The sequence below is a fragment of the Egretta garzetta genome, unplaced genomic scaffold, assembly GCF_000687185.1.
Source record: "Egretta garzetta isolate BGI_Z169 unplaced genomic scaffold, ASM68718v1 scaffold539, whole genome shotgun sequence".
Taxonomy (NCBI): Eukaryota; Metazoa; Chordata; class Aves; order Pelecaniformes; family Ardeidae; genus Egretta; species Egretta garzetta.
In genome coordinates, this window is record NW_009260760.1 from 1,030,291 (window position 1) to 1,057,169 (window position 26,879).

General features: G+C 36.9%; 1 protein-coding gene across 3 annotated transcripts in view; it reads left to right on the plus strand.

The window, feature by feature from the left end:
• Positions 1-26,879, plus strand: part of CWC22 (CWC22 spliceosome associated protein homolog) — a 34,383-nt gene continuing 7,504 nt past the window's right edge. The window contains exons 1-15 of one of the 3 annotated variants that reach the window (XM_009646024.2): positions 1-75; positions 214-325; positions 3,841-3,908; positions 4,723-4,839; positions 4,946-5,203; positions 5,692-5,820; positions 8,937-9,105; positions 9,490-9,543; positions 10,461-10,596; positions 10,684-10,890; positions 11,007-11,069; positions 11,427-11,519; positions 12,629-12,710; positions 13,925-13,985; positions 26,640-26,717. In XM_009646024.2, coding sequence (XP_009644319.1) covers positions 299-325; positions 3,841-3,908; positions 4,723-4,839; positions 4,946-5,203; positions 5,692-5,820; positions 8,937-9,105; positions 9,490-9,543; positions 10,461-10,596; positions 10,684-10,890; positions 11,007-11,069; positions 11,427-11,519; positions 12,629-12,710; positions 13,925-13,985; positions 26,640-26,717 — 1,542 coding nt within the window. In that variant the 5' untranslated portion in view covers positions 1-75; positions 214-298. The remainder of the gene's footprint in view (positions 76-213; positions 326-3,840; positions 3,909-4,722; positions 4,840-4,945; positions 5,204-5,691; positions 5,821-8,936; positions 9,106-9,489; positions 9,544-10,460; positions 10,597-10,683; positions 10,891-11,006; positions 11,070-11,426; positions 11,520-12,628; positions 12,711-13,924; positions 13,986-26,639; positions 26,718-26,879) is intronic. The other 2 variants (XM_035901437.1, XM_035901436.1) reach the window with 2 other exon arrangements.

Sequence of the window (26,879 nt, forward strand, 5' to 3'; positions counted from 1 at the left end):
GCTGGTGAACTCCCGGCTGCCCTTTTACTGCCTTTGCCTCCTGCGACAGGTGCTGTGCAACCTTGAGAGATCTGAGTACGTTTCGGGGGGGGCGGGGGCTGTTTGTTTTCTTTTAAGTAGTTATGCAAGCATATTTTTAAAGAAGAAATTAAAAGCGTGGGTTCCTGAACCGAGCACAATAGAAAGTTTTTGATTGTTTTCTGTGTGTTATAGATGAAATGTTTTTCATATGCTGAACTCTACCTTGGATTGTCTCACTGCTGCGCGTTCAGAACTTCGTAAAAAGTAGGAAGTCAAGATGAAGAGCAGGGTAACACAAGTAAATGTAAGTGTTCTTAAACCTAGATTGTGGGGTTTGATTATTCCCTTATTAGTGGTGATTAGGTTTGCAGTTAATGTTGTGTTAAGTAAAATTCCCTGATTGTAAAGCAAATAATATCCATAATTGACAGCAGCTGTTTACAAGAGGACTATGACATCAGTGAGTTACTACTGTTTTTCATGCTTGTTGTCCTAGCAATGGAGGTTCTGAACATTATTAGCATATAATGATAAAGTAATTGGTGAAAAGTGACTGAATGAATGATGGCTCAACAAAGAACGTAAGCATGTGGAGGAATGGAGAAAAGAGGTGTTGAAAAATTAATGTTAAAAGATAGAGAGGCAGGAAGTAGCAGTTAATGTGGCAAGCGTGTTTCTTACGGTGAAAGTTAAAGCATTCTCTTCTAAAAGCTGTGTGATACATTTCTGAACGGATGGGAATGATTTTTGGGAATGCAAGAAAAAAAAATTGGGTTTAAAATTACTTTCCTAAAATGATGATTTAGAAATACCACATTTGTAAAGTACACTAAATTTGGGACAGGTTAGTGGAGCAATGCTCTTCTGATACCCCGTCTCAAAGGTATGGTATTTCTCTGCCTGTGTTTTTAGAATTCAGTCATGCATAGGCTCCTTCACTCTTTTGGTTCCAACTTTTCTGACTGAAGTGGTTTTTAATAGGGATGCTTGAGGAGGGATAGTTTGACATCTTCTCATATCTTCCCAATCTGGTGGTTATGGTAGTGCTCCCTCATCTGTCAAAATAAGCCAGTTAGCAGAAGCACACTGTTTGGACACTTTCTGTTAATAATTTTTGATGAAAATGGACAAGGAAGAAGACTAACTTGTGGCAGAAAGTCTGCTCACAAAGAGCTGAGGGTGACAAGTTCTTCAGCAAACATAGCTCCTTTTGGAAGGGGACACAAGAACTGCCAAATACAGAGATGTCAGTAACATTGGTTTATTTCTGTGAACACTTGCCTTTTTGGGTCTGCTTGGGCAAAGGCAGATTCTGTAGAACTCATAAGAATGCTTCATCCTAAAAAGACACACCTCTTCCCATCTGCTAAATATTACTCAAATACAGTAACTGTTCTGTGATTTTTCAAAGACTTTTACTACCAGTTTCTTGGAAGCTTAGGATACGGTTGTCCTGGTTTCAGCTGGGGCAGAGTTAATTTTCTTCCTAGTAGCTGGTATAGTGCTGTGTTTTGGATTTAGTACTAGAAGAATGTTGATAACACATTGATGTTTCAGTTGTTGCTGGGTGGTGCTTAGACTAGCCAAGGACTTTTCAGCTTCCCCTGCTCTGCCAGGTGCACAAGAAGCTGGGAGGGGACACAGCCAGGACAGCTGACCCCCAACTGGCCAAAGGGTTATTCCAGACCATATGATGTCATGCTGGGGGAAGAAGGAGGAAGTGGGGGATGGTTGGAGTTATGGTGTTTGTCTTCCCAAGTAACTGTTATGCGTGATGGAGCCCTGCTTTCCTGGAGATGGCTGAACACCTGCCTGCCCGTGGGAAGTAGTGAATGAATTCCTTGCTTTGCTTTGCTTGCATACGTGGCTTTTGCTTCACCTATTAAACTGTCTTTATCTCAACGCATGAGTTTTCTCACTTTTACTGTTCCTGTTCTTTCCTCCATCCTATTGTGGGGGGAGTGAGCGAGCGGCTGTGTGGGGCTGAGTTGCCAGCCAGGGTTAAATCACAACAACAGTCTTGCATGATATTATTTTGGTAAAATACCCAACAACTTAAGGACTTCTTTTAACTTTGAATTATTTCAGTAATCTGCTATATGGTATAGTCTCACAAATGAGTATTGAAATGAGAAGAAAAATATGGTGAAAATACAGGAATTCCTTGTACTACCTTTGCTACCAAAGGTAATGTTACTCTGGAATTAAATTATCAGATGGATATTCTGTTGTAGACATGCATACTTGGAGGAAGTGGTACAATGTGGTTTTTTGTACCATTGTCTTGGTTCACATAAGATAATACTGGAAGTAATTTTAACAGTCTTCAAAACATACCCTAGAGAAGACTCTGTTCTAGGAGAAGACTATATTCTAGGATATGTTATCGTGCTCTCAAAATACAAATATATATATACATGTATATACACACATACATACCAACTGAGAGAGAGCAAGTCAGCCTCATCGGTCTGTTGATAGGATGGTGCTCATAATCTTTGTGTTGCTATTATTTCTTTAGGCAGCCTCAGTCAACGTTGATTTTACGTGCACAGCTCATTGTAAACACTATACTCACCACTTAGTAAAGATACTTTTCTTTTTAATTAAGTTTTTGGAGATCATTGGGTATAACTGTCCACCAGGGTCTGTTTATGAAGGAGGTGTCATTGTATTCTGCTATCCAACAGTTTTAACTGGTTCTTTGGTGGGGCAAAAATTAGTGTGCCAGCATGTTAATGGATAGAATGCCACTTCAACAAATATGATTAATATTTCTGGAAAAAGTTCAGTCAAGGTGTGTAAGCAAGTCCTTGTGTTGAGTTTCTACATGAAGGTGAAGTGTTACCTATTTCACAGCTGGTCACTGGCTGATAATGTGAAGTTGTGGTCCTGAAAAATCATGAATAATATTTTAAGAGGTCATAAAAGCTGCTTCTTAGCTGTACCAAAGTAGTTTTGAAACACCTTGATGAGGTTAGTGTCTTTCTATGTGTGTTGTAGATGCTGTCATACTCAGATTTTTGTGTATGACTCCATAATCCTGTATGTCATGGTTCAGACCACAGAATTTGCCATGAATTGTTTATCACTTAAACAGTCCTACAAACTTATATTTCAGAAATCTAGAATTAAATTTACTTCCAGGATCTGTCAAGTGGAGCAGCATAACTTCAATGTTTATAATGTATGAAGCTAGAAATAACTCCTGAGAAAATAAATCATGATTAGTAAAAAGGAGGAAGGTAAGGAAAAATTATGCAATAAAGGGGATCTTCAGCAGAGAGGAAAGACACTCTTCAAACAAGAAGTGATAGAATTTTGTTAATAGTATTGCATGTGATCCAACAAAGTGTTAAACAGTGCATGGAGGAAGGAAGCAGAACAGGCAGACTGAAGGTCTGTCTATTCTAGTCTCCAACAGTAATCGACAGCAGATGCCTTGAAAAGTTTAGGAACAGGGCAACCACAAAAGTACCCCCTCACATACTCTCCCAGTCTCTGCCTCTGTGCAGCTTCATGAGCCAGATAACTTTTTTTGGTAGCCCGTGTGAATTTTTCTTCAGCGTTGGAAGAAAAGTCTCTTGAACCCATGTAAGCATTTGGTATCTGCAGCATCCTGTAGCAGGGAGTCCAGCTGCTTAACTACTTGTTATATGGAACCAGCTCTCCTTGCTGTAACTGACTGCCATTAGCTTTATTTGATGACCCTTACTTCTTGTGAAGAAATAGGGAACTGAAGACATGGAACGCTTTGATGTGAAGATATATGTGCTCACAGTAACTGAGCTTGATTTTTTTCTTTCTGTTTTCTCAAAGCATGGTTCCAGTTACGAAAGGAAGGAAAACCACAGTTCTCGCCAAAGAAGTTTGTCTCCAGAGGACAGGTAGAATGATTGATTTCTAGATCCTACAATTCTGTATATATACCTCACATAGTGAGTTAGATAAGCAAAAGCAAACAAAAAAAGTCTACACCAGGTTCTCTTTCTTTTTATATATTACCATAACTGAGCAGTGAGAAATAAGTGCAGGTTTAATAAAATACTTGAATGTCAATAGTTTTTTTACTAAAACTGAATCTTTAAAAAGTCTTCAGCATTCAGTTAAATTGTCACAGGACTTGAAAATGGAAATTAGATGCCAGCTTTTTGCTTGGACTTGCATATTGCTGATACCACAATTGTCACTTTAGAGCAAGATTATTGATGCCAGCAGGAGGTGGAGAAATATAATTTGAAGTGAAATCTACCAAGGCATAAGATGAGCTGTTACCAGTTGACTTTTGTTATTATATTTTAATTGGAATGAAACCTCTTGTACTAAACACAGCATACTTTTTTTCGAATAGTGTCTATTCTGTTTCCTGCTATGCAGGCAAACGTAGGTGAAAAATGTTCCAAGGAATGCAGAGTGCTGAAGTTACTGTTGGTATTTGATGTTATTACCATTGAGCATTTAATTTTAGGTTTGAGGAGGAGCTTGATTTACCGTGCTTCTCTTAATTTTTTTTTATTTCCTTTTTTTTGCTGACAACAAATTATTATAAAAGGAGCGTCTTCTCTCTGAATGACGCGTATATTGAAACTCAGGTTCTAGAAGTAGAAAGGTTGTATATGTAACACTTTATTGCAAGTAGTTATTAATAGCATTGCTTTTCTAAGCCTGTTTACTAAAAATTTTGTCATGGGTTGCAAATAGGGATATAGAGCGCGACAGGTCTCCATCTCCCAGAAAAAGAAGGTACTCTGATGACAGCAGATATGATCAGGAATATTCAAGAAGGGAATACTATGATGACAGAACTTCAGAAGGAAGGTATCAAGCCCTTTCTTAGTCAGTAATATTCATTTTAAAGAATAAAACATGAAAACTTTTCATGAATCCTTGGCTGGTGTTTTTTTGGTTTGTTTTGTTTTTTAAGAAGGATGGAAAGGGGGAGAGAGAGATACCATGAGAAATGGGAGGAGAGAGAATCTGATCGAAGGAAGCAGAGAAGATATTCATCACCTGATCGTAGGAGTCCAGAGAGGTCAACAGTCCAGAGCTCACTTGCTCATGATGAGACCACTTCAAAGAAGAAGAAAGAAGAAGTGGATCCAATCCTTACTCGCACAGGTGGTGCATATATTCCGCCTGCCAAGCTCAGGATGATGCAAGAGCAAATTACTGATAAAAATAGGTGAGTTAAAAGTAACATATTAGAATTTTTACTGAAAAGCAAAACACTAAAGTGTTTTAGTGAATGTTGGTGAAAATGGGATACCTTTGAAGGGCTGTGATTATTCTTCTGAAGGTATATTTTTATCAGAAGAAAGGTAAAAGAACCAGATTATGACTGTACCTTCTGCTGCTGCAAAGTGTAAATGGAAAAGTGGGATACAGAACATAAGCAGGGATTTTTCTGAGTATCTTAGAAAACTGAACATACTGGGTTATACCACGTTTGTAGAGAATTACATTTTGGTATGTCATGTTGATTCAGTGATTTCCTAGTAGTTAAAGTATAATTGTGAACTAGTCTTCCTATTTATGGAGTGAATATTTTCTTACCTATTTTACTTTTTACAACTTAGGTTCATGTTTTCATATATATGTATATAAAAAAAAAAAGTCACTCAGTGCTACATCAGATTTATGCATTAATAATTTGTGATACTTTTGTAATAGCTTGGCATATCAGAGGATGAGCTGGGAAGCCTTGAAGAAGTCAATCAATGGTCTTGTCAATAAAGTGAATGTTTCTAATATAGAAAATATCATTCATGAGCTCCTTCAGGAAAACATTGTCCGGGGAAGGTAAGTCTTAGTATTGTAAAACAATACTTTTGCTTTTCTGTTAATACGTATACTGTTCGTGTGTACCTCACTATGTGTGCTATGTGTAGTGTATGGATGCTGGTCAGATTTTAAAATTAACCTTAGGCTACATTGTCCTATGCAGAGTTGGGGAAGGGGCAGGTGGGGAAGGGATTGTATGCTTGGAGGAATAAGAGTGCAACAGATGGTATATGTTTCCTTTTCTTAAAGGTTTTACCTACATATTTTACGTGAATCACTTGCAATTTACAGGTGTCTCTGTCTATTTACTTTTGTATTCCAGGATTTTTTCTGTGGGACAAATGATATTTGTAGTCAATATTTAGCAAAACAAGTTTTACTACAGTTATCTGGCTGGATTGTTTATTGTTGTAATGCAGAGAAAAGATTATTACAGTATTTGAGCTCCATACTAAGTCACAGTGACTGTGCAATGACTTCCCTTGCTTTAATTTTGACATCAGTAGAGGTTAAATATGCTAGTCTAAAGGAGTATGGGTTTCTTAGATTGGCTACCATTTAAACAAAACCAAACCACCACCACCAAAAAAAAACTCTGAACAAAATATCCAGAAATAATTCTGTTACGTTTCAAAACGATAGCAACACTTTTTCTGTTGCAACTTAAGCACTGTTATTTGAGGAGGTTATAGCTGAGGAATGCGTTACTTCCATGCAAGCTATACCTGGTGGGAAGATCAGAATCCTGCAGATGATAGCATAAAAATAACAGAAGAGTGTTATGTAAAATCTAGAGAGTGAGCAAGTAGTTCCTGAATGTGATTTCTGTTAAAAGTAATAATGAAGTCTTGAACAGTCTGTTGTAGAACTGCAATTTACTTGCCTGTATTTCATGTCCCTGAAACGTAACTTTCATATTAGCAGTAGTATTTTAGTTTTAAAATTAGCTTATTGAATGTTTTTAGAATACAGTTGTCTGTGGAAGGGTTTTTTGTAAGCTTACAAACTTCTAAATAATGCAGATGGAAAAATGACACCATTTCCCTTCTTACAGTTAATTTTGATTTCCAAATTTGCACAAAGGTGCATATAAAAGTAATGACATGAAGTTTTACCTAGCTGTAAAGTACTTTTCTGAGTTTTCTAACTAGAGGGTAAGTAGGATCTGTACCAAACCAGTTTCAGTCTATAAAGCGAGAAGTAACTAATAGTTTCAAAATGAAATATTGTTTCTGTGCAGTAGTATGAGATGCGTTCTATTCCATTTGTTGGCTCCAAAGTAAGTAGGAATAAGGTCCTTGTGCAGTTTGTATTTAATACTATGTGGGAGGTCTTTTGGAAGATTTCAATAGATCACAGAGAAAGTAGAGTTGGATACCAGTGTGCACTTTGAAAATTCACATTAGGAGGGCTTTTTTTGCCCCCCCTCACCCATTTGTGATGGAGTAATACAGCAGCAGTCAAATTCTATGTGCTAAAGCATTAGAAAAAGCAAAACTGAGGAGGAAAAAAGGTCTCAAGTTTTTTTCAGACTTCAGTCTTGATATAAATGTAAGACAGACTATTAGCACAATAAAAGAACATGAGCCCTGTGTTTACATTCATTTAGCCTCTAAGTAGTGGTCTTTTATAATCAGTTCTCGGTTCCAAAATATAATTATAATATTGAAAATCTGCAGTTTTATTTGAGAAAAGCATTGAAAACCATTACTTTACCCATTCTGGTTTTACTGATCCTTCAGTTTTGTTATTCCTAGGTGGATCTTTATTGTTAGGAACCTTATATGGAAATACAATTTTTATTTCTTAGACAAGCAAAACAAACTTCTAAGTTATTATACTGGAATTCGATTCTGTGGTTTTCATAAATAGTTGCAGAGCAGATATTTTTTCAGTCACAAATGAGTTTGTTTTTTCAACTGAGGGAAAAGAAACAGCACAATCGTACAAATTTCAAAGCTAAGAAAAGCCTGTGGGGTTAAAAAGGAGTAATTGCAGGATACAAGATGAACACAGAATCGCAAGGATTGGAAGGGAACTCGGGAGATCATCTAGTCCAACCCGCCTGCTAAAGCAGGTTCACCTAGAGCATGTTACACAGGACTTCATCCAGGTGGGCTTTGAATATCTCCAGAGAAGGAGACTCCACAACCCCCCTGGGCAGCCTGTTCCAGTGCTCTGTCACCCTCAAAGTAAAGAAGTTTTTCCTCATATTCAACTGAAACCTCTTATGTTTCATTTTGTACCCATTGCCCCTTGTCCTGTTGCTGGACACCACTGCAAAGAGTCTGGCTCCGTCCTCGTGACTTCCGTCCTTAAGATATTTGTATGTGTTGATGAGGTCCCCTCTCAGAATTCTCTTCTTCAGGCTGAACAAGCCCAGCTGTCTCAGCCTTTCCTCGTAGGGGAGGTGCTCCAGTCCCTTAATCATCCTAGTTGCTCTCCTCTGGACTCTTTCAGGAGTTCCTCATCTTTCTTGAACTGGGGAGCCCAGAACTGGACACAGTACTCCAGGTGGGGTCTCACCAGGGCAGAGTAGAGGGGGAGGATAACCTCCCTTGACCTGCTGGCCACACTCCTCTTAATGCACCCCAGGATACCATTGGCCTTCTTGGCAACAAGGGCACACTGCTGGCTCATGGTCAGCTTGTCATCCACCAGGACTCCCAGGTCCCTCTCGGCAGAGCTGCTTTCCAGCGGGTCAGCCCCCAGCCTGTACTGGTGCATGGGGTTCAACCTCCCCAGGTGCAGCACTCGACACTTGCCCTTGTTGAACTTCATCATGTTCCTCTCCGCCCAACTCTCTAGCCTCTCCAGGTCCCGCTGAATGGCAGCGCAGCCTTCCGGCGTATCAGCCACTCACACTTTACATGTTTATCATTTTCAAATGTAGTTCTAATAGGAATAATATTTAATGAAAGGTAAGGTATCAGTTTAAGAATTTCTGGGCTCAGACACATTTGGGCAACATGTTTTGTAAAGCTCTTTGTGGCATAGTAAACAATGGTTTGAGAAAGACAATCTGGTATCTTCTAACTATTCCAACTGTACAATGCTATTTTATGTGACGTGTGCTGAATAAAAACATTACATGTTTTATTACCAGAAAATTCTTAAACTTGCATATTTTGCAGGGGATTGCTGTCCAGATCCATTTTGCAAGCTCAGAGTGCCTCTCCAATTTTTACCCATGTATATGCAGCTCTTGTGGCAATTATCAATTCAAAGTTTCCAAATATTGGTGAATTGATTCTCAAGAGGTTGATACTAAATTTTCGGAAAGGGTATCGCAGGAATGATAAGGTATGTAAAATGTGAAGAAGCAACATGCTGAAACTTGTAATTCTGCTGTGTTAACCTTGTATCAAGTGTGTTTAAATTCGATACTTCAAAGGAACACAACCAAGACTGGTGGTTTGGGACCTATCATTAATACACTAAATAGAGCAGTATTAGAGTCTCATGAAAACTTGACAACATATTTTAGGTTGGTACTGTGATAGGGTTGGGGGTTTTTTGTTTGGTTTTTTTTTTTTCCTTTGAAAGCATACAGTCCTAATTGTGAACAACTGTCAGTATCCCAAAATAGTTTCATGACTTAATTTGACTGAGAGATGCACAAATCTTAAGTAATTTTTTTCTTCCCTATAAGATGTGTTAAAATTTCTTGGTTTATTTCTTTTGCAGCAACTCTGTCTAACATCTTCAAAGTTTGTTGCACACTTGATGAATCAGAATGTGGTATGTTACTGCATGTTTCTACTCAATCCAAACCCTATATGGCTATTTCTTTAGTTTCAAGACTGCAGTAGCCTGATGCTCTCCCTGTTCTAAAGGTTACTGAAAATCTGAGTTCAGGTTTCCTTATAATGTCTGCTGTAAGTTTTTAGGACCTTTTTAGAAAAGACATCGGTAATTGCCAATGTAGTTGTTATCATTTACCATGGCACTTCTACTGCAGAGGTTCCCCAGACTTTGTAAATATGTTTGGGCTAGTATTAAGACAAATCTTTAAGCAAGCTTCATCTGAGGTTGCATCCAACAGATCTTAAACAGTTTTCTTGCCACACTGTCATCTGACTTAAACATCCTTGTGTGCAGAACTAAACTTAGTTGCATCTAAATCAAATTTGTCTCTATGCCACTTTTTTATGTGTTAGAAATCAGGATACTCCCAATTTAAATAATGGCAAGAAGCAGTGTTTCAAGAATGCATTGGGAATATACAGCATTTTGGTAAAGAGGAAACTAATCCGAGATGTGCCGTTTGCTTATATGCCCAATCCTGGAAGACCTGATTTAATTATAGACACAATGCACTTAAAACTGGTTTCTGTAGTGTAAGTGCTGTTTTATTTGCTTCTTGGAAATGCATTCTATTTTTTTCTTAATGGCAAAATGCTTTTCACTGCTTGCTTGTTCATTTCAATAGCATAGTTACGTTCACTACAAAGTTGGTGTAAATACAGGTGGTAAAACTGTATTTGAAATGTTGACTTCCTCTTAATTAGCTTTGTCCCACTACTGTTGCCTTGTGTGTGTGATTTAAACCAATGTGTTGTGGCATCCTCAAGGGCTGGACTGCTCTGTCAAGTGAATCACTGTAATAATAGTGTGTCATTGTACATTCTAATTCTTTACTGATATTCTTTCCATAGGCTCATGAGGTTTTATGTTTGGAAATGCTCACTTTACTTCTTGAAAGGCCTACTGATGACAGCATTGAAGTAGCGATTGGATTTATTAAAGAGAGTGGGCTCAAATTGACAGAAGTTTCTCCTAGAGGTATTAATGGTAGGTATAATTAGCCAGAATATTTGTCTTTTTGGTGTTTATATTAGTAAACCCTTTTCATACTTACGTTTCTGTCTTTTTGCAAAGCAATCTTTGACCGTCTTCGACACATTCTGCATGAATCTAAAATTGATATGCGTGTTCAGTATATGATAGAAGTCATGTTTGCTGTACGGAAGGATGGCTTCAAGGATCATCCAATCATTCCAGAAGGATTAGATCTAGTGGAAGAGGAGGATCAGTTTACTCATATGTTGCCATTAGAAGATGACTACAACCCAGAGGATGTTCTTAGTAAGTTAGAAGTGGAAGATAATCCTATGACTGCATTCCACGTGAAAATAAATTTAAGATTAAATATTGGTTTCTTCATTTTGTATTTTAAATAAAGATTCTCTTTTATTCTAAAGATGTTTTCAAGATGGACCCGAACTTTATGGAAAATGAAGAGAAATACAAAACACTGAAGAAAGGTAGGGGGTGTGTGTACACACATTTTATATATAATATTTATATATTTACACGCTCGTTTATAAGGCTTTTACCTATCCAACTACTGTTACCAACCTTTATTATTTAACAGTGGGTGATATTTGTGTCCCAGATAAATGTCTTTCAGTTCATCATAGATCTTTCCAGTGTGTTCCTGCTATTGTCTTCAGTATTGTTTCTCCAGCTACATTTTCATTTGGTTATGACATAGCTTTTTTTTGGCTCTGCCACATTCTCCACCTGAGACATACTTTCACACTTAGGTGTTGGATCACAGTTCTTTGGTAATGAAACTACTGTGGTCTATATTCCTTTCAGCTGGGATATTGCTTTTTCAGAAATTCTTGATGAAGGTGACAGTGAATCTGAAGCAGATCAAGAGGCTGGAAGTAGTGAGGAAGATGAAGAAGATGAAGAAGAGGATGAAGATGGTAAGTGTATGACTAGCATCTTACTAGTGATTTATTGGCTGTAGATGAAACAGGAAAGAAAAGCTTAACTTGTTACACATTTTGCAAAACGAAGAATGTTCAAATGTTAAGGGGTGTTTTCATCTTAAATTCTCAGATCTACGTGTTTACTAGCAAATCATGTAAAAGTAATGGTCTAAAGGGAAGGATTTGGCACAGGCAGAAAATGAAAAGCAGTAACGAATGTGAAAGCACCTCCTTAAAAACTAGTGAAGACAACCTTTCTGGACACTCTTTAGTGCTCTATCATATTTTTAAATCACTTTCAAAATCAGAATGGGTTTTCTTACAACTGTACTTAAATCCTCTGTATCTCACTTCTTAGTTCAGTTCAGCCCCCTTTCTTGCTCTTTAGTGGAATCAGTCAGTGTTTACACAATTTCAAAGAATGTATTTGATTCCCAGGAAAAAAATTGATGGATAAGCATAACTGAAGTGTTTGTACAGGCTGTGTGAGTAGTTGAAAAGCCAGCCAAGTCCCATTCTTGTAGAATACCAGGAATGGATTTCATCACCAGTTTGCTGGAGTATTTCACAGAAGAGCAGAGCTTCCAGGATGATGAAAAGTATGAGAATTCACATAACTTTTCATCATTTATGCTATTACCAAACTTTAAAAGAATGAAGGAATAGTGAATACCTTGTGAATGAAGGTGTTCCCAGAATGGCTGTAGTTGGGAACGGATTTTTCTACATTTGTTCCAGGACAAAACAGAACTTTGTACAATGCCGTAATGTAGATCCTACACATAACAGAAACAAAGGATTTCCTCTTAAAATCAGGGAGGTTCCATAAAGCATTATATATTTAAATTACAAGGAAAATACTTTGCTAATAATGTAGACAAGAAACATTAAACCCAGAGGCTGCAGTGGTTAAGTCACGTGAAAAGTCTTTAAAAGGGGAATTATCCACTTAAAATGTATCTCTGTCCTAAATATTTCTAGAGAAAGTATTATATAGTGTGCATTATATAGACTTAGTAAATGGTAAATAGAGCTGTTCTAAGAGGTTACGTGTATCTTCCTTAATGTTTTGCTCTTTACAAAACTCTGTTTTTCTTTCCCAGGTCAGAAAGTTACTGTTCATGACAAAACAGAAATTAACCTGGTCTCCTTCCGTCGTACAATTTATCTTGCCATTCAGTCAAGGTAAATATAATATAATTCATACACCAGTGAGTGTAGTTCCCTTGAAATGGGTGAACTGGAGTTATCTTTTTTCAATTTTCTTTTTACTGTGCAATGTAAAAAAAAAAAAAAAAAGGGGGGGGGGGGGGGGGGAGTGTTCTTTATGGAGCCTGACCTAATTGTATAAAGCAGACTGTTTTGACAAATGAGTACTCAAATTCTTGTCTTAAGATAAATCCTGTTTGTTTCAAAACATTTGAGTAGTGCACTGGGACTTCTCTGTGAGGATTGCTGTAATCAAAATTTTCTGAGGGAACAAAAGTTGATCTGATTATACCGCGTATTAAGGATTTCTAGAAAGAAAAAGTGTGACATGTTTAAAGTAGAGATGAGATGCTGTAGAGTTTCTCCACTTCTGAGAGTAAGGAGTTCTGCAGTGTGGTAGTCTTTAGGCCTGTTGCCATCTGCATTGTTTGGAAAATAAGTATACAGATACCAACCCTGAAGTGTACTGTATTTGTATTCATCTTGAGAATGAAATCCCCTTTGCAGTACTGGCACGAGTAATCAAAATGTGGTGGTATAACTTCCTGTGTCGTCTGGGTGAAAGGAGATACTAATCTGTTACATGCCGCTCAATTCCATTGGCCCACAAAATTTTGCAGGTCTTAACCTGTATAAGGAGTGAGATAATGTAATCAGACATATGAGTTAATACCATACTGAGATATATGAAAGGCTCTTGTATTTCTCAAAGCTACTGTTCAATACTTTATTGCTGTACTTAAGTTTGTACATCTTATGCTGGGTGGGGGAGGTACTTACCGGTAGCTAAAGGCTTTCCATATGCAGGAATGGGAGTGCGAAGAGGAGAGTGTGGTATACACTGGTTTTTGAGTTTATGTGCAGTGCAAAATGAGCTCACGTTTGTGTTTTTGCTGTTTTGTAAGATGATATAATAGTAATAATGACCCAAGTCATCTTATTTTCAGGTTGTCTGCAAATGTAATGACTTTGGATTAATTTTCAGATGCAAACTCATGAAATACAAAATGTTTATTAAAAAGACCCACTGTGACCAAAAAACCCAACAAACCAGCTTCCTGAATTTTAATGAGATACTTTATTTCAAAATATTTGAGGTTTCAGCACCAACAGTCAATATAATTCTGAAATGTTTTTAGCGTGGCATATATTGCACAGATAGTGAGAAGTATTTTTTTCTATTATTGCAGCTTAGACTTTGAAGAATGTGCTCACAAATTGCTGAAGATGGACTTTCCCGAAAGTCAGACTGTAAGCCTTGCTTCTTACTCTTTTTTGTTATTATTAAGAAGTATTACTATGGTAGTATCTAGAATCCTTACTCTTGTCTTGGGATCTAGTTTGTATAACCAGCAGTTGAATGAGAGTGATTCCTTACAGCTGTTCCTTAAAATGAGTCTTACAAACTTTAGAGCAAATAGGCTGATGCATATTTTGTAAGACATTTGTCTTATGCCTTTGCTCCTTTCTGTCAAGCAGTTCAAATGTTTGCTCATAGCCTGTTTGAAAAGGTGTGTTGGTTGGACTGTTGAAACAATTGTCCTATGACAAAAGTACTGTAGCTTGGCAGTCATTCTCAGAACTCTGTCTCTGAAAGAACATGAAGATCATGTTTGCAGGCAGATGTAGACTTTATCAGCAGGGCTTGAAATTTAACATAGTGTTAAAGAATGCATCATTTTGTTGGTTTCACAGTCCTCTTCGAATAATGGCATATTGATTTAAAGCAGTTGTAAGTATGATTGCTTTGTTGTAATCTTGGAGATCATCAGACAAAATATGTTTTGTCTTCAGACGCCTCGTGTAAGATCAATTCAATTGCTATGTTTTCAGGTAAAGGAAACTGTCCTTCAGCTAGTACTTATACTAGATCCTAGTAGAATGTAAATACCCATCTAGTTACATAAACAGCTTTTCAGTCAGCTTTAAGCTATCATGAGAATTGCACTTGAGTGAGCTGTTAATTTTCTTGTGGTTTTAATTTTCACTAGTCTGTTTTATTTGAAACAATGTGTGTAGAAGTAACCTTATTAGTGTAATAGTAACTAGTAAGTTGAGATCTGGGCTACAGTTAGGTGTTCTTTGAAAACTGGGTTTAATCTAGTAATCAGAAATTGGTTAGCCTATTTTTTTAAGTTCTTGTACTATTTTGTTACTAAGAAATTTACATGGAAATAAACTAAGAATTCAGATGATTGTGTATTTTCTTATCTAATTCTTTAATTCTGTGCGTGAAATGCAATATTAAACATGCATAGGATTATGATTCTCAGTGAAGCATAAACTGAAGCATTCTAATGAGAAAAAAATCATGTTTTCCAGCAAATCAATTCATCTGTAAAGAATAAAAACAACAAGCTAGAATATACCTGCTAGATCATACAATGGTGACTTGTGTAACACTGCCTGTTTAGTAACTGCTCAAAGAACTACTCATTTAGAGTACAGTAGCTTTGTGACCAGCAGCACTATAATTTCTGAAATGTTTCCACTGACTTTCATATCTCTTTAAAGAGCAAATGATTGGAGGAGACAAAATATGATATCCCACTAGCTGTTTACTCAAGTCTCTAGACAGTATTACTTTGTTCCCTTAACATCTCATTCCAACGCATTCTTTCCTATAACTGTGCTTTGGAAAATGTGTAAAATTCACTAAGCATCCCAGCTTTTAATATTAAAATGTGTAGCATTCTTTGAAAACTACTACATTTAGATGAATAAGAATTGATGTATTTGAATATTACAGTTTATGGTACTTAGTTTATTTTGGTTAGCACACCACCCTATTAAAAAAAGAAGAATCTGAGGTGATGTAGTTATGATTCAGCCGTAATTGCTATGAATGAGATGCTTTTTAAGTAAATGCAGAAGTGTTATTTTTGGCATTTTGTGTATGTGTACAAGTATATATCTAAAGATATGAAATAAATTAGTATCAACCTATGATTCAGTACAAGTTATACGAATTACTACAATTCAAGGCTCAAAACTGCTGTAAAACTGCATCTTCTTATCATGAGGCATCTTCTTTTTTTCCCCCCCTAACAATCATAATTACTTTTCAACTCACCCTAATCAAAGATGGGAGGGCTTTGACTTGCTCATTGTATAGACTTATACCTCCTAAGGAGTGTTTATGGGGGCAAAAAGAAAAAAAACAAACAAACCAAGGTTTTCTGATCAGTGTGAGAGCAGAAAGAACAGCCAGATACAGACAGTAAAATTATTCAGGGATTTATGGCGCTCACATCTGTCCACATGGATAAATTCAAGTTAATATCTTCCAATTGAAGCCTTTAGTGAATTGATTCCCACTGCCTTCATTATCAAAACAAGCCACAGGATTATTTTTTTAGCCATAAAGCACTTTTTTTTTGTCAGTTTTACTGAAAGCTTCAGCAACCTGTATAGCAGAATGATGTATCTTTATCTGTAATTTCTTTGCAACTTATGATTCAGATCTTCAACATTTGTTTTTAAGAAAATTGCAATTTAGATGGAGTGTAGGAGAGGTCATATGTCATGGTTGGCTGTTTCTTAGTGAAGACCCTGTAGTTAAGAGCTCATTCTCTATGCCAACTCCTACTATGAATGGCAGTTATCATGAGAAGCAGGTACCAGAGTGTGTGACTGAAGTATCATTTAATGCAGTTTCTATTCCTTAAAAATCAGGTGAAACTTAAAATCTTGTTGCAAAATTTTTGCACAGATTAAGTCTAATTTTACAGTAACTTCGTGTTTTCCTTCCAGCAGGCTTTACTTGACGAAATTAAAGAAAGCTGATTTTATTATTAAGACTGTTTTCCACAGGTTTTGAGTAGTGAATTGTCAATTAAATATAATCTAAAGACTGTTAAGAATATTCAAAACCTAAAAACAGACGTGAATGACAGTTTTGAGACTAATGTAGTCTTAATGACTTTCTTGCAGGTTAATTGTGCCAGAAATCTTGATGTGCAGAGATCTTTGATGTGATTTAGCAGGGCTGAGTTCAGGAATATATTTAGCTGTTTTTATCAGTGGTTGAATTATCAGATTATCATGTTACACTAACTGCTGTGCAACACAAGTGTTTGTATGCTTAATACCAGTAATGGATCTGTCACACAGCTCTGACTCGCAGAAAGAGGATTAAGGTTCAAATGGATCAGCTACGGAATAGAACAGCATAATACTGCTTTTTGGCATTGCAGTTTAGTACCAGGTGCTGAGGTGAATGTTGACAGTCTTTTTTTTTTATTTTTTTTATTTACTAGCCTAAAATTGTTGTGTTCTGACTTGAAATGAACATTTTTCATTTTGCCATGAACTGAAGTGCTGCTTTATCAGAAGTGACTGATGCTGTTAAACAGAAACATCCATCTTCTATTTACCATCTGATTTACATGCAGTTAAGTTTTAGTCTCCATCTGTATATTCTCCTTCCTCAAAATAGTCACTTATTTCCATATCCTAATCGTTTATTTTTTCCCACACCCCCTTTTTGGGGGTGAAAAGTTTGCCTACTACAGTGTCCTGTTTTGGTTTTTTTTCTCTGGAAAACACTTTCTCTTTCCACAGTGGTTTTTTTCCAGGTTCACAAGCTCAGTTTTCATTTCTAGCTTTCCAGTTTTTCTTCTTTTCCTTGAGTCTTTTATTCATTCATTTATTTTTGCTCCAGAATTCTGGAAATATAATACCTATTTCTTGTACCTGAACCTTGTCTTTAAACTGCTCTCCTGATTACACTTGATCTGTTTCTCGCCCTTTTTAATCCTTTTTTAGATGACTCCAGCATGTTCAATGTTGTCTTCTGTGTCAAAGGGCTCTTCTTTAGTCATTAAAAATTAAATCTTCTAACGTGTCATTTCCTTCTGTGTTTTACCAATCTTTGATAGATCTAAGCACTGTGCTTTCTGGTTTGTCTTTTTTTTTTTTTTTTCTTGTAACCTTTCAGGTTTCTTCCCTCTGTGTCTTCTTTTGGCATGTCATAGTTACCTTAAATGAGCAAAAGTGTTGCTCCTCTGTGGCTTTACATTGCCTGTTTAATATGAACGTCCAGAAGCCATTTCAAAACTCTTTTGCCACAGATTTTCTTCCCGGTCATTTTTCGTGCTGTGTCTTCCATAATACAGAATTCTCAGGATCCCCCTGTGCATGAGGTTTTGTAGATCCTCTCTTGTTCTACTACTGTGTTTCTTTAAAAAAAAAAAAAAAAACAAAACCAAAAAAACCAACCAAAACCAAACAACAACCTTGAAACTTCTCAATTCTGTTATAAGAATTTTTCCTAAATCTATTACTAAAAGCCTGTTCAAGTTAATTTTGTTTTTCTTGTTACTCTGTTTCTTATTACTTTAGAAGATTAAATGGTATCGCTGTCTTCCCAATGTATTTTTTTTTCTGACCTCTTTTCTGAATTCTTGGCTAGGTATGAAAACCTTCTAAATTCTACTCCTTTACTATCGCTTGTGCTGACGTCCATCCCCACTTGAGGAACAGGTTCCAAGTGGGCTCTTGCTAACCTAGCATGGCTTTGCTTTCTTTATTTCAGATCTGTGAATCTTATTACTGTAACTCAGATATGAAAAAAGTATTATGCATCTCCTGTGCCTTGGGAGTCTCTTATTCCATCATACTCTTCCATGTGGATTCTTAAGCTTTAACAAAGGGGTTTATTCCTATGAGGAAAGGCTGAGGAGAGCTGGGCTTGTTTAGCCTGAAGAAGAGAAGACTGAGAGGGCATCTCATAAATACTTACAAATATCTTAAGGGTGAATGCTATGAGGATGGAGCCAGACTATTCTCAGTGGTGCCCAGTGACAGGACAAGGGGCAGTGGGCACAAACTGAAGCATAAGAGGTTTCAGTTGAATATTAAGAAGAACTTTACTTTGAGGGTGACAGAGCACTGGAACAGGCTGCCCTGGAGGGTTGTGGGGTCTCCTTCTTTGGGAGATGTTCAAACCCCACCTGGATGGTATCCTGTGCAACCTGCTCTGGGTGAACCTGCTTTAGCAGGAGGGTTGGACTAGATGATCTGCCAAGGTCCCTTCCAACCCCTGCTATTCTGTGATTACTTTTTTGTTGTTGTTGATTTGACTCACTTTGGTATCTTAGTTCTGCTCTTCTGTGTTAGGCAGTAGTATTTAAATATGTCAAAGACACAGAATTTAATTCTTATGTCTTGGTTTCTGATTTTTTTTTTTTTTAAGGAGAAAAGAAATTAAAGTAGTTGAAATTCTTCCTTTCCACAGTAAATTTAATAGGAGGAGGCTTGCTTTTCTTGGTATTATTTAGACCCAATTGAAGCCTGCAGATCAAAAGTTGAAAAGCTTTGTTATAGTCTGTACTACAGCCTGTGAGAAGCTGTTCTAAACAAGCTTTACAGTTGCTTCTTTGGGCATATGTTGAGTCTTGGCAGAGCACACTATTTCTCTTTTTAAAAGTACTGTCATTTTCTGTGTTAAAACTGCATTATTCCCATGCATTACCAAAGAAGAAAATTTAAATAAATTAAAACTGTAGTTAGAAGAGTATGGTATTACCAGGTGTTCTGGCTAAAATGTCAGAAGTAGGCTTTTTACTTTATGCTTTCCCTTAACAGGTGTTTGTTGCCTCTGCTCTTGGAGGAGTACATTTCAGTTTCTGATGGTTTTAGTCGAAAGAAAGGGTTGAGGATCTTCACAGTAATACAAATCTAGACAGGAGTGACAACTACTTAACTAGAGAATTGATCCTTCTTTAGAAAACATATATGAGGAATACAGATTTTTTTTTTTTTTGAAAGATGCTACTGCCTGCAGAATACTGAATTTTAAAAGGTTCTTGGCATCATTCAAGCTGAGAGCGGAAAGGGAATGTCTTACCTTGTTGCCAGTCTCCCTCAAGGGGGTGGGATGACCAAAAAAATAACAACCATGCATTGTTCTTGCTCTTTGAAAATCTGCCTAAAACAAATTGTCTCTTAGGCTTTTGTTCCTTTTTTCGACTGTGATGAGAACTAAACTTGTATACAACAGTGCTTGGAACTTTGCTAATTAAATTAGAGCCTCTTCTGTAAGGATGTCAGCCCCTTAATGCAGTTATCCCAGACAAAAGCAATGGGTCACAGGATTTTTTTTTTTAACTTGAAAAGAGAAAAATTATTGTAGGCACAGTCTTCTTGAAAGAATTATGCATGCATTTGACACATTTTCAATTTTACAGGATGGTGTCACACTTGCTCAAAACAGTCCTAGTTGGAGGAGTGGGGGTGTCAGTGTCTCTCTTGTGCTATTTATGTATTGAGTCTTGAAGATAACAGAAGTACTTATTTTGACTTGAAATTCAGTGAGAAGGTAGTACAGGAAAGTGGTATAGAATGGGATGGTCTAAAGCTGGTAATTAATTATGGTCTGATCAAGTTGAAGGTTTCTTAAGAGTCATTGGTTTCCTTTGTTATTGTATGGCATTACAACTGTTGGGTTTGGCAACTGCACCATTAGTTCACAGACTTGCTACTACCTGTGAAAGAAGATCCATCCTCATGTAGATTTCCTGTCTTTCAAAGCAGGACTTTGTGGGCCTGAGATGCTGAATCAGTCTGAATTTTCATAATTTATCAATTAAAAGTCCATAACAGTAACTGACATTGAGGTTAAAAGCCTGTTTAATTGGAGTTCTGTTAATGCATAAACTTCCTTTATTTCCCTGCTTCTTCTGTTGTTAATATTTGGAAGTAGAAGTCTAATGACATGGATACATCTGATTTTCTGAACCATATACTATTTTAGCCTGGGCTATCATAGCATTTAGTTCATTAAATTTAACTGTATTTCTCAAATACATTGCCTTGAATCTGCAAGTTCCATCAAAATCAGTGATCTTATTGTCAAACTGCTCATCTGAACATCGGACCAGCACAAGGCATTAGTTATCTTAGGTTCCAGATGTTTTAGTATGATAAATAACAGTAAAATAAGAATTTATGGTATATCATATAAAATACAATATGCAATTAATATATCACTCTTTAAAAGTCTTAATTCTGTAAGAACATCGATAGCTGAATGTTTATAATATATTTTAAAACTTTTGAAAGAAGCTGGCCCTCAGCCTGATTTCCTTTATGTTGAGAAGGACTGTGTGTGCTTACAGCTCTTTCTTAATCCAAGGTGTGGTAACTAATCCCCACCTACAGGCCATAGTTTCTTAAATTGTTTGGCTATCTCTTTGTGACCTGTATGACCCTGGGAATACTTCTGACAGTCCGTCAGTTTACAGGGTGTTTATTCAGATATATAGGTTAGCTTATATGGCTTGTGAATTACATCTTTAAAATGGAAATAATGTAGTTGATGCCAGAGATGTGTAGGTCGCAAGTTGAAAAGCAATCTATGGTCTGTTCCTCAGGAGTCTTCAAAAGGTGTTGAAGAATGAAAGGAATTACTGATGTTATCAGTAGCCTTGAGTTTGAGGTGGGTCCACACTCCCACTAGAAATTTGACACTGACATTTTTCAAGTCAAAGAGTTGATTTGTATACTTGTTTGTATTATGTTACTGTCTGGCCATTTTATACTGATGAAAGTTTTTACAGATTACATAGTTTTTTGAACTGGTTTCAAACATGTAGGAGCCTCGGAGGACAACAACATCAAAAAAAAACCCTGCTTCTGAAAACTCTAGGATATAAAATTTTGATAGACAAGGTCATGCTTGTTCAGTGGCTTTAATTTGTGTAACATACAGTGCCATTGACATCAGTGTAACCCCTCAAGATACAGAACATCAGGAAATGCACATACAGGTACAGAATCTGGATACTGAGTTAAAATTTAGAAAGACCCATTAGTGGAACCAGTTTAGCCTCTTTCATTCTCTCCAGTTAATAATGTAGATTACATGCTTAAAGTTGAAAACAGTTTCTAAATAGTTTGGTGGGTGTGAATGAGCTAGTTGCTTTGGCTGACCTGATATTTCTTTAATGACCTGAAGGAGGGAATAGGGGTTACTCTTAATAGGCTTGTGGATCACACAGAGGGGCTGAGCTTTGACAGAAGAAATCATCTAAACATATAGTTGGATTATTCAATATGTCACTTGAAATAATTCATAATTAAATTATTAATTAAATTAAGAGGTATTTTAAAGCACACCTGTATGGGATGAAGTCCAAGAAACACAACTTAAGTTTTAAAAAGTATTCTTTAAATACATGATTAGCTGTTAGACATTATTTTAAGCATAAGCTCATAATAGCAGGGACAGCTGTGACAGGACAAGGGGTAATGGTTTTAAACTGAAGCAGGGTAGGTTTAGACTGCATATAAGGAAGAAATTCTTTACAATGAGGGTAATGAAATACTGGAACGGGTTGCCCCGAGAGGTAGTGGAGGCCCCATCCCTGGAAACATTCAAGGCCAGGTTGGACAGGGCTCTGAGCAGCCTGATCTCGGTCGTGGTGTCCCTGCTCACTGCAGGGGGGTTGGACTAGATGACCTCTAGGGGTCCCTGCCAACCCAAAACATTCTATGATTCTATGAACTTTTCATGAGTTTAAATTTTTCAGCTCTTGCCAATCTTTCCTACCAGAAAATAATTTTTTCAAAAAAATGTAAGACTACTTTCAGCTGTCTTGAGTGCTTAAAGCTGAATTGTATTTTTTTGGAAAATAGGCTGCATGCACTTTTAAATGTGGCAGGTAATATTTATGTTCAAATAGTTTCAATAAGCCTAAAATAAAGTTTTCTATAATTGTATGTCTTTATGATATTAAAGATACTAATGCGGTAAAAATAGCCAGTTCCATTATATAATTGGGAAGCTCATTGTCCTTTCTATGTGTTTGTGCTCTATGTTGATGTCTACAAAATGAAGGTATAGAAGACATACAGAATTTTGCCATATTTGTGTAAGGCGTTAGCTAGAATTCTGACTAGACTTTGATCTTCCAAACATGTATGTATGCATTTAACCTAAGGAGATGGAATTGCTCAGATTACCTTGGTGGTATCACTTAGTTTTGCATGTGTAGCCTTCAGATGGGAGGGAGGCAGATATTGTGGGGCTTTAATGTATTACTTCACCAGACTCGTGTGTGTCTATTGCAGACTTCTAGCAGCATGATTAAAAATGTATCTATCCTTATATACAGTTAATGATTCCTGTGTAACATGTTATAGGTCTGGTTTGTGGAAGACTTTTGATAACCATATTCAGCTTTAAGCCATACCTTGCTCTAAACATAAAACAAGCAGCAATAAAAACCAGTAAATAAAAGGGCAATAGAAGTTGAGAAAGGCCATTAGCTGGCCAAATACAGGACAGACCAGGAGACAGTATAGTAGCTGTCGAAAGCACTGCATGTAGTTTGCCAAGAGGCCACCTGCTACTGAAACACCTTCCATGGCTTTGCCAGCCTTGGCTCTAAGTGGTAATTCAGGGAATGACGAAGAGAAGTGCTGGAAAAAATAGGCACATGTGACAGTTACACACATGAAAATATACAGCAGTAGAGGAAGCTTTAAGGTAGTAAGTGGAAGTAAAACACACTTCAGCTGGGAGTAAAAAAGGAAAATGTAGCACCTGTAAAAGCAGTACAAATGTATAAAATGCAAGGCACTAATTTTACATAATTCCAATTTCACATTGATTTAAACCAACCTATGTCCTTTACTAGGTTTGCTTCCAGCAAACCAATTCCTTAAGTTCCTTGTATGAGTGTAGAAGCCAACTGCTGGAATTGATAGTTTTGTATTTTAAGAAGCTATGTTAGCTTACAGGATGGGGATGTCCCAGGATTGCTTCAGCTTTGTATGGAATGGATGGATCAGAGCTGTGTGGCTGGTGAGGGGAGGTGGAAAATGCATTGCTTCCAGGTAGGGAGGGGAGAGCGAGATCTACTCTTGGAGGCAGTCTGTGGGGCAGCTCCGAAATTGTGGTCTTAGCTGAGTGCAAATGTTAAAGAAAAATATTAAATAAGGAAAGAAGAAATGGAAAAAAAAAAGTAGTAACTGTAAAAAGGAACTCATCATAAGGGAATAGGAAAGCTGAGTTGGTTTAGCTCTTCTGTCTGCCATAGTCTTTGTGTGAAGCGGAGAGAATATAGAGTGGGTAGAGTGTGCTTGTTTTTTAAAATGGTAAAGCTGGGGGAAAAAGCAAGCCCAGTTTTCCCGTCTTTTCCTAGTTTACCCTTTAGCATCTTTAAATGTATCATTATACATGCCATGTTAGGTTGAGCCACAGTCTGTCTAAACGATTATCCCATTTGGGTAAGAGCTAGTAGGAAATACTTAGGGAGAACTCTAAGAAAAGCCATGTGTTTAGAGGGAGCTTTCTCCTTATCTTCTGTCTCAGCAGTTTTGGGAAGTGCCATTTTTTTTCCATGATACAATAATGAATTAAAGATCTTTTCAAAAGATCATTCACCATCTGTGGGGGATGTCAGATATTTTTCAAAGCATTTTACTTCATGCTTGGATAGCTATACATACTTTCTAAGCTTGAGTAGTCACTTGTTGAGCACTGCATGAAAACTGTTGAACAAGACAGTATAAATTGGGAAACAAATTCATTGCGTTCTTTAAGTCAAGTGATGGACTAAAAAACACAGGCTCTTCCTGCCATAAACATCATCAGAAGTGTTATTATTGGGAATCTAGAAATGAGTTAACTAACCCTTAAAGCTATAAATGAAGCTAGAATTGCTATGTGAACTTGTTGCAACTCTGAAGAAATAATTAAATAATTTTAAAATTTGTTAATTTTTAATCTGGAAGACAGTTACTCTAGACCTAACCTTGAGTTGTTTTGATAACACTAGCAAGAATGTCTTTGTGGGCAAATCTATTTTCATGCATATGATTATTCAAGATACCCTCCTAGAAATCATTGCAATATTTAATTAAAATGTTAAAATATTTAATTACTGTAAACCACAGGGGATACCAGTGTTGTAATTGCATTTAAGATGAGGAAGGAAAGTAATTTGTTTTTCAAGTCTTGCTGACTTTATTAGCAGTGGCATCAGCACTTCACCCTTTTTATTGTTTAAAAACTGATTAACTGCAGCATTACTGTAAAACAGGATAATATAAAAAGTTAATATGCATTTTAATACATCACACTAACACAGTGTGACAGTGTTCAAAGGAATGCCTTTTAAACCCATCTGTAAGGTTGTTTCATATGTTACTGCCTCAATTTTTCGAGGGGGTATTTTTTTTCTTGTTCAGCATGGTTGGCTTTTTATTTGTTTTGAGGTTCTGTGGTGGGCAAAATGTTTCTTTTCAGAATACATGCTTGGAAGAATGGCACAAGTGGGAGAATGTGAAATCTAGTATATGATACATTAAACTGGTGTAAGATATAAAGAGGACGAAATGCTTGAAATTATCCAATTTTTCTATGGGAGTGGTGTTATTACTTTAAAGAGAAATTAAACTAATCATGAAAGATACATGACTGACAGCCAAAAACCTATTTTGGAATGTCATAAATTGGTTTATGCTATGAAGTTGGTCTTAAGAGAAAATAATAATGAAAAAAAAGTCAATGGGAAAAACAGCAGTCCTGTTTAAGTGCCATGTATTTCATGGCTCTTAATTTATATATGTGTTTGCTTCACTTGTCTTAATGTTTCAAAGTGTGCCCTAAACCAGTTCATAGCTGTATTACAATCTGTAATTTACATAGTAGGTCAGAGGAATAAGTTTGGTTGTAAACTCGTGTATGCTTGCTTGCCTAGATCACTGCTCTGAGCCGGTGAGGGGCTCTGGTCCTAGAGACGAGGTACAAAGCAGAATCCACCCGCATTGTGTTTCCATCTGGTTCTTGGTTTGGTGTGTGTGAAAGAACAGGGGGTGGTAGCTGCCAGAGGGTGATTTGATAATGGTCTTGGGGTTGGTGGTGTTGGGGAACAAGGAGAAAGGGAGCAGACAACCTATTTTCCAGAAAGACTGTGTCCAACTGTTCTAGATAGTTGGTATCAGTGGAAGGAGAGCATCTTCTGCGCCACTGCCGTAACTGGTGCTTACATCCATGTCCACTGTGGAGACGGGGGAAAAATGGAAGGCAGGCTGTCAGTGATGGAGGATGCACAAAAGTTTTAGGAGGCTAATCTAGCTAGGCTTCCTCTGCTGCTTCCTAGCCAAGAGGGAGAGATGCTTTTCTAGAGGGTGATTCACAACATGAGCCTAAAACAACAACTTCAGAAAAAGTTCCTCTCACTCTCTTGGTTATAGAGGGAAGTCTAAGCAGATCAGCCTCCCAAGGCTGAGTTTAGTCTTTCTGAACATCACCCTCAGGCCTCTCTGGTGAACTAATTGCAGTGAAATACTGCCTTCTGCTTGCTTGTGGTGGAAATTATGGGCTGAATAATTAAAAATATTAATATATACTGAAATCTACAGATATTTCTGATTTTGAAAAGATGCGGCTAAGCCTGCACATTGTACTTGAGTTTCTAAATGGCTTTTCTATATGCCATTTTGACCTTTGAATGTTGCAAAGAATCTTCATTTTCTATAAATGCAGGGATTGGTGCTTTTTAAAAACTAAACAAAACAATCCAAACAAACCCAAAACCACAGAAAAAGCCCTCAAAACCTTTCCTTTTTATCTTCTCCCTCCTTTTTTTGCACTGTGGTAAAGTCAGTTTGTAAATTAGTTTGATATTTTTTGGTGATATGTACTGTGTGTTAACACATAAATTTGAGCTTAAGCAGAAGAGGAAACTTGAATGGCAAAAGTTCAGTGTTCATGCCCCAGACAATTTCTAACACATGAGAAATTCAGAAAACTACTTATGTTGCCAATGAAGTTTTAGGTAAATGCTCTTGCTTCAAAGCTTGCATCCATGAAAGGCTTTCTTCAATATTTTGGTACTTAGGGGTTTGCTGCTACAGTGAATTTACCTAGAGATTTCTTTTTTCTTAAACTAGAAAGAACTCTGCAATATGATACTTGACTGCTGTGCTCAGCAAAGAACGTATGAGAAATTCTTTGGGCTACTGGCAGGGGTGAGTTCTGTTTTCAGATTTTACGTTTTATGGTAGATAGTTTCATTGGTTTACTCTAATTTTTGTGTGTCAAATTTTAATGAATAAATAAAAATAGTCTTATTCTGAAAATGGTTATATTAGTTGATTGGTTGTATTAGTTGATTGAATTAACATTTTGAT